Source organism: Vanellus vanellus (genome assembly GCF_965231255.1).
Source record: "Vanellus vanellus genome assembly, chromosome: 11".
NCBI classification, from domain to species: domain Eukaryota; kingdom Metazoa; phylum Chordata; class Aves; order Charadriiformes; family Charadriidae; genus Vanellus; species Vanellus vanellus.
This window is the reverse complement of record NC_138916.1, coordinates 2,642,296-2,655,239: the sequence shown is the minus strand read 5'-3', so window position 1 is coordinate 2,655,239 and position 12,944 is coordinate 2,642,296. Positions and strand designations below refer to the sequence as shown.

Genomic DNA, 12,944 nt, shown 5'->3' with positions numbered 1-12,944 from the left:
TTGGCTTTGAAGAGTCACACAGGCCGTATATGTTCACAGCCGTGTAGTAAGGGGAGATGTAACCTGGCTGAAGCCTGTCTAGGGTTAGGCGAGATCTGCCCCCACAGAGACGTTGTAATGGTTTAACACTTTTGGCAAAGGCAGTTTAGTGAAATCATGTTGAGCCCCTGCAGGAATACCTTTATTTGAGCTGAGCAGGGAGTTTAAATCCAATCTCAGTTCCTCTTAAGACAGGCAGCAATTCTTCATGGGGCAACGCCTGCGAGCGGTGCACGGATTTATCAAAGGTGTTTGAGGCAACCCCTTGCTTCTGTGCTGGAAGCCGAAGTGCTGGCAAGGAAAGCCCCAGCTAGGCGTAAGAAAACCTTATAGTTTGCAGCTTGAGTTCTTGCTACTAAGAAGAAAGCATCGCTAATGTTAGCGTCCTTAACCCAGGCTGAAGGGGAACCGTTCAGCCTCTTCCAGGTGGGTGCAAAAATGGTGCAGGCTGCGGGTTTGCTTTGCAGCGCCCTTTACCAGCGAGTCATCGCTGCCCTCTAGTGTCCTCGGCCGGCACACGTCCCGGCGGGTACTGCGCCTACCGCTCCTCAAACGGGCTGCCGGAGTCTCAGCGCCTCCTAAAATTGGCGCCTCTTCATCTGGCTTGCTCGGCGAAGCAAACTGTCTGCGCTGACTAACCTAGCAAGAAACGGCCTTTGGCTTTTAGAGCTGGAGGTTACCAAGTAGAGGGTAAGGTTGGTTGTTCCCCCCCCGCCCCGTATCCATTCTGCCTCTCTGCATCTCAGCTGTGCCTTGTGACACTCCCAACTTAATGATTAATGCCTTTCTTCCCAATTTCTCCTTTTCTGTACGCACACACGCGTGCGCAACCCCACCAATTCTAGCGTGGCTGAGAAGTCCCTGACCAGCTGCAGGGTCACAGCATCCCTTCCGGAGGATTTTGGGGTCCGGTGCCCACCTGAGACCTCAGTGTGGCTGTACAATTTAATGAGTGAACAGAAGGCTCTGATTAGCAAAATAGAGGGGGGAAGCAGGGGCTGCAAACCAGTGCAGTAGCTTGTATTTCTGTTTGCAGAGGTCTGGATGAGGAATGGCATAGCACTCCCAAGAACGTGGGGACACAAGTGGGGAAAGTGCCTGGCTTGCTGATGAGCAGTGTGAGCCTCCAGTATTGAAAGAAAAAGTCTGGAGTTAGCATGAGGGTAACGATAAGGGTTACCAATTACCGCACTTTAAAATTTATAGACAGAAAGTGTTGTATTCAAAGAATGACAGTATTATTTTTCTGTGATTTATTGGTTTACTTAAGGCTATTAAATGTAGTTTCACTGATTTGAAACCCTTCCTTCTGATGCTTGCTTGTTAGAAGGTGCTACTAACTGCTACCAACAGCTCAAAGCTGTTCAGCTTTGAAATGGAGGGGAGTTAGCCAGAAAGACGCTACAGGCTCAGTGTCTGCGCAAAGTCTGGGCAGGGGGGGAAACAGTTCCTCTTCTTTCTCTGGCGGGCAAAACCTACCAAACCACAACAAAAAAGGTGCGAGTAAAATTCCAAACCTGATCACCACACTGATTAAGGGGAGAAAAAAAAAAAAAAAAAGGGAACAGGAATAATGAAGAAGAGAACAAACTCTCCAAGCAGACCAAAATTTGATTGGATTAAAAAAGTGTATTGGATGTCCAATACAAAATAATAAACATGACGTTATTAAAAAAAAGCCATAGAGTATACAGCAAATACTACAGAAAAGCAAAAAAATTGTACAGAAAGGTAGACGTCTACAGCAGTCCTCAAAATTATTCTACATGAGAATCATAAAACAATATACAGGTTTGGTTTTTTCCCCAAATGTCTCTGAGGGAAGCTGCCACTTAACAGCTTGACTATGACACTACAAGGATACACAATGTTCCAAATTTAAAATCACAGGATATGTAAGAAAACGTAGCATTAAAATGTGAAAAAGTGCAACACAGATTGTACACTGAATTGAATAAATGTTTTCTTTTTCTTTTTTAGTTTAACCTTAAAAAACCAACTTTGAACAGTTGTTTTATCATTAAAAATATTCCCCCTCCCCAAATTCAATGACAATATTAACATTCATGGTGTTATACATAAGTAATATTCACAAAGACCCACCAGCTAAGAATACTGTGTATGTAGGATGGTATTTCTTTGGGTATAGGTAAAAAATAGGCAAAGGAAAACATACACCCCCTCCTTTCAGGGCAGGGTGCGTCTTTTATTATTTAAATACATATTCTGTAGCTTATTTTGCCCTGAATTGTATTGATTAGAAGTCCAAACATCAATTATCCAGGTGGCCCACGGTGCTCCAATTAATTTGATTCTCCCCCTCTTGCCCCCCTCCTCCCCACCCCCAAAACAATAAATAAACCCAGCAAATGTCCTAGAAATGACAACACAAAGAGTCCAGGAAAAGAAAGGAAGTAAAACTACGACCCAAAGCCCTGCTGCTCTCCGGGACGATTCGTTGGCTCTCCCTCCTCTTGGTGACAGGGACTACCAAAACGGGCCCAGAGCTTTAGTCACATGGATAAAAGAAAATAAATGAAGCAAAATTCTTGGTGTTTTTTTAAATTTAAGCAAATTACAGTATTTCCTCTTACTATTCCAACAGGTACAGCCATCTAGCAGAGGCATGGAGGGCTACGGCAGCGCTGTCCCCGTTACCCACGTGTTCTCCACCGTTATCGCCCAGCTGCCGAGAGCACAAATCCGACTGCTCAGGAGGAACAGCTTTTCCACCTGAATCATCAGTAAGTTCTGAGCTTCCTTTCTTTTTAAAAGTGAAATTGCACAGGACTTTGTTAGGCAGCTCTGGGTATTGGGGGTTTTCTTTTTTTACTAAAATACAGTCCCTCTTTTTATGCCATTCCTCCTCACCAGAGTGCGGCAGAGCCAGGCAATCGTACCAGGAGAAAACAAACCCCCTCCTTCCCATCATATAGGGGTTCCCTTTTAACTTCCTTCCTTTCTAGACAGATATGTGAACAGCACCTGAGTCGCTAATACTGTTTTTCTTTTCAAATGGTTTCAAAAGTGTAAAAAAATACATTTTTGCCTTGCTTACGTCTCTGAAGAATCCTTAAGAGAAGGATTCTTGTTTAAATGGCCTGGGATAGAGAAATTGCACTGGGGTCGGACTTGCTGCTGAAGGATCCTGTGGACATGTAGTGTTCTCAAAAGTATGATATGGTATGTTGCTGATGAGAAGAGGTCCACAGTTCTCTGCTTCGGGGAGGTCCAGGTAGCTCAAACCTACGCACCACCAGCAGAGATGGGTCGTGCACTGCTGCCTGTGCTAAAGTTCTCCACCCTGAACGAGCGCTCAGTCCGCGCTTTAAGGTTTCATGACGCGATCTTTAAACTAACACCACCAAAACAGAGCACTGTTGCCAAAATAAGCTGTAGTGTCATCTAAACATAAGGAACCCTACTTTACAGGAGGAAATTTTTTTCTAATGTTTCTAAATGAGACTCTCACTGCAATTCAGTAACCAGAGACACAGTATGCTGAAGTTACAAGGAAGGACGTTACAGAAGATGCTTTCATTTTCTTCAGTCTTTCGAGTCAATGCAGAAAGACAGGAAAACAACAATAATGAAACCTCCCACTGGATCCCCTCCCCTTCCCCATCTACTTTTCCCCACTCAAAATATTGAAACTGCACAAAAAGCGACAAACAAGCCTTTCAAATTACATTTCAATTCAAACAGACTGGTAATCTCACAGTGATGAGAGGAGAAAAGTCAGGCTTTTAATAATTATAATATAAAAATAATAAAAAAAGCTTACAAATAGCAGTGCAGCATCCCAAAAGGCCATGGATTAACTGCCAGAAGGGGACGTAATTATACGCAGAATAAAAAACAAAACAGAACAACCCACGCTGGCAAGGAATTTTCATACACAACAGAACAAGCAGTCAAACATCGGTCTAGGCCGTGGAAAACAACGGTTTCTCCTTTTTTTTTTTTTTGATTACAATATTTTTTCCTTTTTATAAAAAAAGATAAAATAAAAACACAAATAAAATTGTACATAAATGCAAATGTCCAACACTGAAAAGGCAGGGCAATCACACCACTGAGACAAAACCTGACCAGAAAAAAAAACCCCACGAAGTCCATTTTTTTTTTCCTTTTGTCTGGATGCTGGATTTCAGCCTGATGCGTCCCATCCTGCACGGTCTCAGCAGGTAAATGGAATTCAACTTGGCAATGACTTCATTGCAGGATGATGACAAGTAAGGTCATCTCTTTTTGACCAGCTGTAGCACAAACGCACTGGTTGGTTCGTTTGCTTTCTGTGTAAGCTCTCGTGTGCTGTCCCTCTTTCTGTTTCTTTTCTCTTTTTTTGTTTTGTTTTTTTTTTTTTTTTTTCTCTGTACAATTCCTTGTGTTCCAAGGCTGAGTCCCAAGATTTGTGAAACTGTTTGGAGTCATGTCCTGCTGAAGGTGGTCATGCTGTAGTGATGGCATTAAGGTCCTTCATAAGTCCTTCCAGGTGGGCCATCTCTTTGGTCAGCTCATCCGGTTCATAATTCTGCGAGAGATATAAAGAGTTATTGACAAGGTGACTTGCTTTCTTCAAAGAGGGACAGAATAAGAAACAAGATCAGTGATTCTGGTGGAGATTGTGACCCTGACATATGAATAAGCAGCAGCAGATTTATCGACAGTTACAGGAATTAATAACTTGAAACAACTCTCTATTTTAAGTGCAATCTTTTTGCAATAGTGATTCATAGTTTCACTGATTTTTAACACCACGATCATCTTATCTCTTTTCCTTGTATCAGTTCCTGCTTCAAGATAACAGCTTCCTTTGAACCAAAGTAGATATTTTCGAAAAAGCTTCCCAGCTTAATTGGAAAAAAAGGTTGAAGGAATCGCTTCAAATAAAACTGTTTTGAGAGTAATTATGCTTGCTAAAATCATACTCCATTTTTAGCCTCGATTGTCTAACTTCAGCCATACTGAAGAGCTATCATCGTTCTTTATCAATGCACGTATGTAGGTAGATAGTGTGAGCTAGTTTGTCACCAAGGCTTTCTCAGTGCTGCGTCGTTTTCAACCCCTTTTGTTCTTGGAGCGTTTCTCCAAACCCTCTTTGCTCTCTCAACGCCGCTTTCACAGAAGGTAAGCCAGGCTGCACCTGCTATTCCAGTACCAGCTCTGCTAATGCCAAAGCAGAAGCAACAGAACCCTGCGTGATAGTTTCTGCGCTATATATTTAAGGTCCATTATTAGACCTTCTGGCTAGAGTCTAATATTAAAGTTACTGCTCAGCTGATCGTCTACCGTAAGACTGGAGCCCTTCCCCGAGTGGAGCCCTCAACCCTGACTGCGATCTCCCTTCTTTTGCTTCTGGAGGCGAACCTTTTCTTTCATTTAAATAGCAACGAACACAGCAGACACTTTCCAGTTTACCAAGCAATCTAGATTGTACCAGAAAAGTCCTCTCTGTCCTGTGCCCAATGCATTGTCTGCCGACCACTGACAATGATAAATAGCAGTGAGATGCAAGTGCTCAGACACATTTCTACAGGCTCTCATAAAAAAGCAGTATCAGTTCAAATCACTATCTAATCCTCATTTTTAAACCTCACAATTAGACTAGTATTTAGTGTGCCCGGTGACTTTATATTGTACTAATTTATTAATCAAAAATGTACTAAGATAAATTTTAATATTACAGATTTGTTGATGAGTAAACTAGTGAGTATATTTCTGGTACCAATCAAAAACAAGAATGAAGTAGGAGTGACAACTAGACAGGAGGGCAAAAGTGCACCAAATCAAGCATGCGTACAGTTTCTAGACCAGCGCATACAGAAATAAAATCAAGTGGGTGACAAAAGGAAAGGACAATAAGGAAACAAGAAAAAAAAAGAAACATTAATTCAAAATAAGCATCTCCTGTAGCAGTAACACAATAGCTAATACAGTAACTTCTCAGCTTGCGCTTTGAAAAGAAAACAGCTCTTCTAGTGCCTGACACCCAAAAACATCCTCACTCCTTAAAAGCTATTTCCAAAGAAGCCCAACAGTTGCATTTTTTTCCAGAAAGTCAGAACGCTTTTGTATGAGTAGCTAAAAAAATATTTGGGATGATGGCTTTAAACATTTTGGCATTAATGCTAAATTTTCCATTTGCAATGACACTCTGGATGCTCTGCAGCAGCGCAGGAAGCTGCAGCTGCCCGACTCTAATAGGATCCAGGCACGGTACGCTTGCAAACCAGACAGAAATAAATGACATCTCAAAGCAAGCGTGAACACAACATCTTAAGCTGTACAGAAAAGCAAACGGCACTGTTGGAGGCCTTCAGTTCTGTGAACAAAGATGCTCTTTACATCAAGATAAGCAGCCAAAAAACAGATGCGCAGGGCACTTCCACAGCTCCAGTACGGAAGCTGGCATATAGAAGCCCAAGTCGTAAACTAAAGCTCCATTAGGCGCTACGTACTGTCAAGAGTGAAAATACTACTGCTACAGATGGTATCTGTCTTTGCTCTCCTCTCCTTGTTTTGGCGATAGGCTGGCAGAAAGCAGAAGCACCGAGCATGAGTCAAGAGAGGAAATCTCTGAGAACTTCACTCTATGTTCAACTGATACCTTCAGTTCAGCCAAAATGTTGTCAAAGGTTTTTCAGTTTTTGCCTGAGTGGGCCTTGTGGACGGGAACAGATGGAAGCACGGTGTCTGTTTAGCGCTGGGTAATGAGGAATGACGGTACGTACACTCTTAAGTAATTTTCAGATTTAGAGAGCACTACTAATTCTGGCAATTTAAGTGCGTATTCTCTGAATTTGCTGCCTTGTGTACAAGGTATTTGCACTCGATTTTTCTTACACGGGTTAACAGGCAACGGCACTTGGTGGAGGTCAGAAGCCTCATCATCCTCTGCCTTTGAAAGTCTCAGCGCAAACATTACTGAAGTTTACAAGTATCATATAAACAGAGTTCACCACAGTTTGGTAAGCACTGCCAAAGAAAGCCAGTGGCAGTGTAAGAGTACCTACGCTTTCCGAGTCCTCGAGCATCCTGGTGGTCTCCTGCACATCAGGGGCACTGGGAACTACCACTGGCATGGGAGGTCGAGTTCTTCCTAAAGTTCCAATTGACGCAGTCTTCACCGAGTGAACTGGATGGTTAGGAGCTTAAAAACAATTGTTATATAGTTACGCTTCAGTTAATTAGTTCTTTTGCCTATTCAGAAAGCTCTTGAAAGTAGGAGAATAGAAAGGACTCTATTAGAGGGAAATGAACACTTTAAATAACAGAATGCTGAATTTGAATTTTTGTCTATTTTATCTATGTACGTAAAAAAAAAAGGGCCTTGAAAATGATACCAACAAAATTCACTCCAGCCTCTATTTCCTTTGATGCCCAACTCTACCCCCTGCCCCTTAAGGAGCTTCTCTCATTTTCTCCTTTTTCTCTTTTTGGCACGTGTGTCTTGCCAGTTTTCCCCTGCTCACCTTGCTGAGTCAGCAACGGTGTGCTTGGCAACGCAGGGTCATACGTGGAACCAGCTGGTGGAACTGCCGGCACTGCAAAACTCTTCAGCGGGTGGGACGGACGCACGTGTGCCGTAGGGAGGTTCTGAGCCGAGTCCTCTTCTTGTGCGTTAGCCAGGTAAGACCCTGGGGTGCTTTCAGGATCCTGGTGGTCAGCACACGTCTGAGAGGAGGATGCCGGCATGGTGTCCGTGCTCGGTGTGTTTCGAACAGATTCTGTAACAGACACACAAAAATAAAAGGTGTTTCTTTTCTTGAACTCTGTGGTCAGATGGAAACATCACAGTAGTGTTTACAAGCGCCTTTTCCAAGATCGTTGTTATAAGCCAAGAAGTGAATTCACAGATTAACGATCTGTGTCGCAAGTAACACCGATTCTGTGTAACTGTCCTGTTTTAAGGTGAACAGCAACAGCTGTCTAGTAACAAAATAAGCTTGAGAACCAAATGACTCCAGAGGCATAATACCAAATCAACAGTTTTGCACTGAAACAACTACATATAATAAGACCTCAGATAAACAGCATGGAACAGAAGTCTTCATTCTCATTTTACCCTTGAGTATTTCATAGTATTGGCATCCTTAAACAGGTCTACATTAAGCATATATCACTGTAGTGCACATAGAAGAGCCAAATTTTTTCTGAGATAGACTTGAAATCCCTTTACTTGCTGAAAGCTAAAATGAAATCACAGGCTCCATTTGTTTGCCTGCAGCAGGCTCCGCCCTGATCTAAGAGGACAATGAGATGGTATATTGAATTTAGGGCATCGTGATCCTCCTCGGACCACAGGCTGGAGAAGATCTGGATTGTGAGAGCTGTCACTTCAGCAGTATAAAAAGAGAACAAGGGAACCCTCTGCCTCTAACGTCTGTTTTTGCAGCCTCATGAATTGCTTTCAAAAGGAAAAAGCAAACAATGCTGTTGGCTGTGGCACCTTAATTCCAAGTGTAGACCATAAACTAGAGAAGCTCAGAATTCACTTCATCTCAAGATGTTACCTACGTGCAATTTAGCGATACTGCTGCTTCGGAATTTTTCAGACCGCTGGAGACATTATGAAAACCATTGCAAATGATTGTGCTTCCAGCCTGAAAATGCTGCATAGAAATCACCACAATTTTCTGTGTGCTTCAGGAAGATTAACGCGTGTCAGCTCTCAGTCGCAAAGTCTGAACTTTTGTCCTCTGTTCGTTTTAAACACAACTCATTAGAAAAACGTTATCATATTAAGTAGCTCAAATTCGATTTAATCTAATGCTTCAGACTCCAGGGCTGAAGGCTTTAGAATAAGGAATCTTCCTATTCAAAGTTGTATATAGAACATTAAGCCTCCTTTTCCAAGGACATCTTGTATCTCAAGGATCAGCATCTGATCTACACAAGAAACTGTCTACGGAAAACTCAACCTATTGAGGTTTTTGTCTGTACTTAAACCCATCACTCTGCCTCTCATGGAACACCACAATGGAGACTGACCAAGTTAAGTTTCAGGTTTTGATTTCCACATGTTTAACTCATTGTTCCATTACAAGCAAAATCTACCTGATGGTTTATATCTCACCTGTGGAATTGGCCCTGTCTGAATGGGACATGGATGTGCCAATCGGCCACGGGTTGACCTGGTGATGGAGATAGCTGCGAGTTGGAGAAGCGAGGCTGCCGGAGTGGAAATGATGGTGAGGGTTATCGAGTGAATGGATGGGATGAGCACTAATCACAGCTGTGAATGAATATAAGACAGAAAAATGCTTAACATACAGACAAGCATGCACATGTGCTGAAACGCACCATATCCCTCCCTTCTCCCACAGAGCCACTGAACGGGGAGCCAACTGCTCAGCAGAGTTACAATGACACCGAGATGACATGTTTCAGTGCCAATTTTCCAGCTCTCCTCCAGCACTTTAGTTCCCTCCATGCCAAGACACAAAATCCCCAAAAGAGGCAGAGCTCTTCGTTTTCCCGTGCAGAAAGTGCATCTCCCTCGGCTGTATCTTTCAAGCGCTTTCTGTTATGCTCAAGAAAAATGAAGTTCAGCTCCCTTTAGAACTTCCCTGTTATTTCACGCTGTGCTACAAATGTCAGACCTAATACAGGAGACATATGACTTCAGATTCCAAAATAATTTCTGGCTGCCATTGAATTTCTTAGCATTGTAACCAAATGTGGCATCTTTGGTTAATTAAATGATGCAAGACAAATGATAAGAGTAGGACAAGTTGCCAAAGGCTCCGTTTATTCCCTCTGTGCAGACTTAATAAAGCTCTGCTCCGGTACACTCAAACCAAAAGCTTCTTTTTCTTTTTTCCCCTCTTTTTTTACCTTGCTATTTTCCTTTTCCTACTTGAGACATGAATTTTATACTTAGTGTAAATCATCCTTTGCTCTCACTCTTTTGTGATAACGGCAAAACAAACTCTCACTACTCCCCACCTAATGAAAAGCACATGCAGAATTTAGCTCTTATGTCAGACTAAAATACTGAAATGCTTAAAATCATTCATGAGAAGGAGTCTCAACATAGGAAATGGGAAGGAAATGCTACCACAAGCACTATAAAGAAAAAAAAAAGTTGCGGTTGGTTACTTTCTTTTGAAGCTTTTCTGGAAATTGTTCAGATGTGCTGCCTTTGAAAGTTACTTTCTAGGAACGACATGATGCACAAATCCATCATTATAATGGTGAGTTTAGTTAAGACTTCTTACATTGATGCATGCGGTTCCAACTTGGAGGCTGACTAAGCAAATTTGAACCCTTTGACTCCTTCATTTCCTGAAAAACAGGCTGTCAGCAGGGCAGGGTATGTGAATTGACCAGTGGAGGAAATGTACTTAGAGATTTTCAGCTATTGGTAATAACCAATTTCTCTCTGCCAGTGAGATGCACCAATAGAAAGCTAACGTCATTATCAACCTCTTGTAAATGCAGAGTAACTAAACTCTAATACTGAGTCATCAGTAGGTTCTAGATTTAAGTCCTGTGAGAAAGCTGTGGAGGGGATGTGAAAAGTCAGACGTTCTCACTAAGAGCTTCAAGGGAGATTAAAATGCCACTTTGTCTTGCAGGGAACTGGCAAACGGAGGAATAACCACAAAAGCTTGGAGATCAGAAATCCAGCAGAGACAGCAGTCAGCAGAGACACTGGGAGTTCTCTTACGTGTCAGCAAGGCAGGAGGCATATAGATTTTAAGGCGTAACATTTTCCAGGCATAAACATTTTAATCACTTCTATTTGTAGAGACCACTGGTCTAGACCCATGTTTCAGCAAACACTTCAATCATTATCAAATATAAAGCATGTTAGGACTAAAGACTATGTGTTTTTGCAATCACAATAAAAAAAAAAAATCATGCACATACACTACACCTTTCAAGACATTTCCTAAAAACTCAGAGAAGGAGAGAAGAACACAAAATTCTAGTAGCGCCGAAACACTATCCGAAGCAGAATCTGGTTGAGCAAGTGGCAGAAACCTGATGCAGTGAAAAGCCAGAAAGTCTACCCTGCCACCGAGCCATCCAGCTGAACTGCTGGGTTTTGCTAATAATTTCCTGGGTTATCAGACCTAAATCTGATAGCTTTGCAGGTCAAAAAGCAGTCTGTAGTACCAGCAGCTCTTCAAGATCACGATGTGCTGTTTAATTTCAAGGAAAAGTTCAGATGAAGAACTGGATAAATAGAAATGGGTTGCGTTAAGAAAGAAATAGACGTTTGCTTCCTAATATCTTTCCAGAATTTTGTTTTCCAGCTGTTAAAGAAGGAACTAACTAGGCACACACCATTACTGTAAATTATACTAAAAATGAACATACTAAATTATCCTAATTTAGTTTTTAAGAGGTAAATAACTAGATTTCAATGCTGGGGGAGGGCATAGGAAGCTATCTGCAGGAACAGACTTAAACACACTAAATAAATGGTCCTGCCTTCTGCGTTGCTTGCTGAGAAATGGCCTCACGTACTGGTGTCAGTTTTCTGTGTAGCTTCTGCAAAAAGGTATCTAAAGACATTACGTTAACGTTTCTGCTTACTATAAAATAGAAATGTACAGTTGGAAGCCCTCAGAGCTTTCGCAAACAGGATAAAAAGTCAAACAAAGTCACACCAAACCAATCTCAAGCCCTACGGCACCAGAAGACCTTACGTACCCTTCCTGACATTTAGTGCCTCGCGCTAACCTGTCACACCGAGCCAGCTGTGTCTGGTTCTGGTTCGTTCTTTCTGGACGAGGCAATATCTAATAAAGAGGGGGAAAACAGACAGGCTTTTCAAGCGAACGCAGCAGGCCTGGTATCAAAAAGGGATGTCACAGCTGGGTTTAGTGCTGCAAGGGAAAATCCTACCCCCAACTGTATCTGCCCCCATTATCACACCAGCCTGAATACCATCAAAAGGTAGGACTGGACCCTAAAATATGTATCACTTGTATCAATTGTACATCTTTTCATCCTACGTGGGACTGATCATCTAAGTTGCTGAGTAACTTTCTCACTGAATAACGTAGCACGAGGGGGTACTTCGCTACACTGCTGCTGTGGAGTACTTCAGCACGGGCTCCTCTGTGAGTTTATCTTACGCTGTGTGTATCCAATGCTGCATCCCCTGTAGAGAAAAAACACAGAGGAGCGCAAGGGAAGACTTATTGCGGTCTGAATTTCCTACGGGGTCACACAAGTCTGAATTCATCATGTTCTAGCACCTGGCACGGGACAGGAAATCATCAGCATCCAATAGCTGCAACGTTAGACTCCTGTATTTGACAGCAAACTTTTAAGAACAAGAATCGAGTAAAGACGATCAGTGTAAAACTGTATCCTCCACTTCTCCCTCATACACACAAAACTGGGAGAAAACAAGGAGCATCAGACTATTTATTTTAAAACCAAGAAAAAAAGATAGTGCTCTTGTAAAAAGGTTGTAAAACAAGCAAACAGTAAAAAATTCACAAACTGAGCTAAACGGGTCATCGGGACAATTGAAAAAGCACGTAAAGGCCAAGGAAACCAAGCACCCACTTTAGGTAAATAAAGCAAAAAGTTAGGAAATTGAAATGTAACGGACTGGCCTGAAATAATTCCACAAAAGACAAGAACCTGTGGTAGCAATTACCGGGCTACAGGGCTGAACGTGAACACAGTGCTCAGGGGAGTCTAAAGCTCAGACCAGACAGGCACCGTGTAATTTAGCCTCACCATTCTGTCACTGCATGTTAACTTTGGTACTTTTTACTTGTGTTCTCAGGTCAGGGCTTCAGTCTGGTTGTTTAGGGGTTTAGCCAAGTCCCTTCCCATCTCAGAGTCACCATTTGAAAGCGAGATATATTGTTTAATTCTTAAAATATTTCATAATAGTAATTAAAAGATATTTCTACTGGCTCCACAAAATT

At 42.2% G+C, this 12,944-nt stretch overlaps 1 protein-coding gene across 1 annotated transcript in view; it reads right to left on the bottom strand.

Annotated features, from left to right (window-relative positions):
- Positions 1-3,674: 3,674 nt before the first annotated feature.
- NEO1 (neogenin 1) overlaps positions 3,675-12,944 on the bottom strand; it is a gene marked incomplete at its 5' end in the record, with an annotated part of 208,406 nt that continues 199,136 nt past the window's right edge. Inside the window, 4 exons of the mRNA XM_082488803.1 lie at positions 3,675-4,573; positions 7,056-7,192; positions 7,515-7,769; positions 9,119-9,277. Of these exons, the coding sequence (XP_082344929.1) occupies positions 4,490-4,573; positions 7,056-7,192; positions 7,515-7,769; positions 9,119-9,277 (635 nt within the window). The 3' untranslated portion in view covers positions 3,675-4,489. The remainder of the gene's footprint in view (positions 4,574-7,055; positions 7,193-7,514; positions 7,770-9,118; positions 9,278-12,944) is intronic.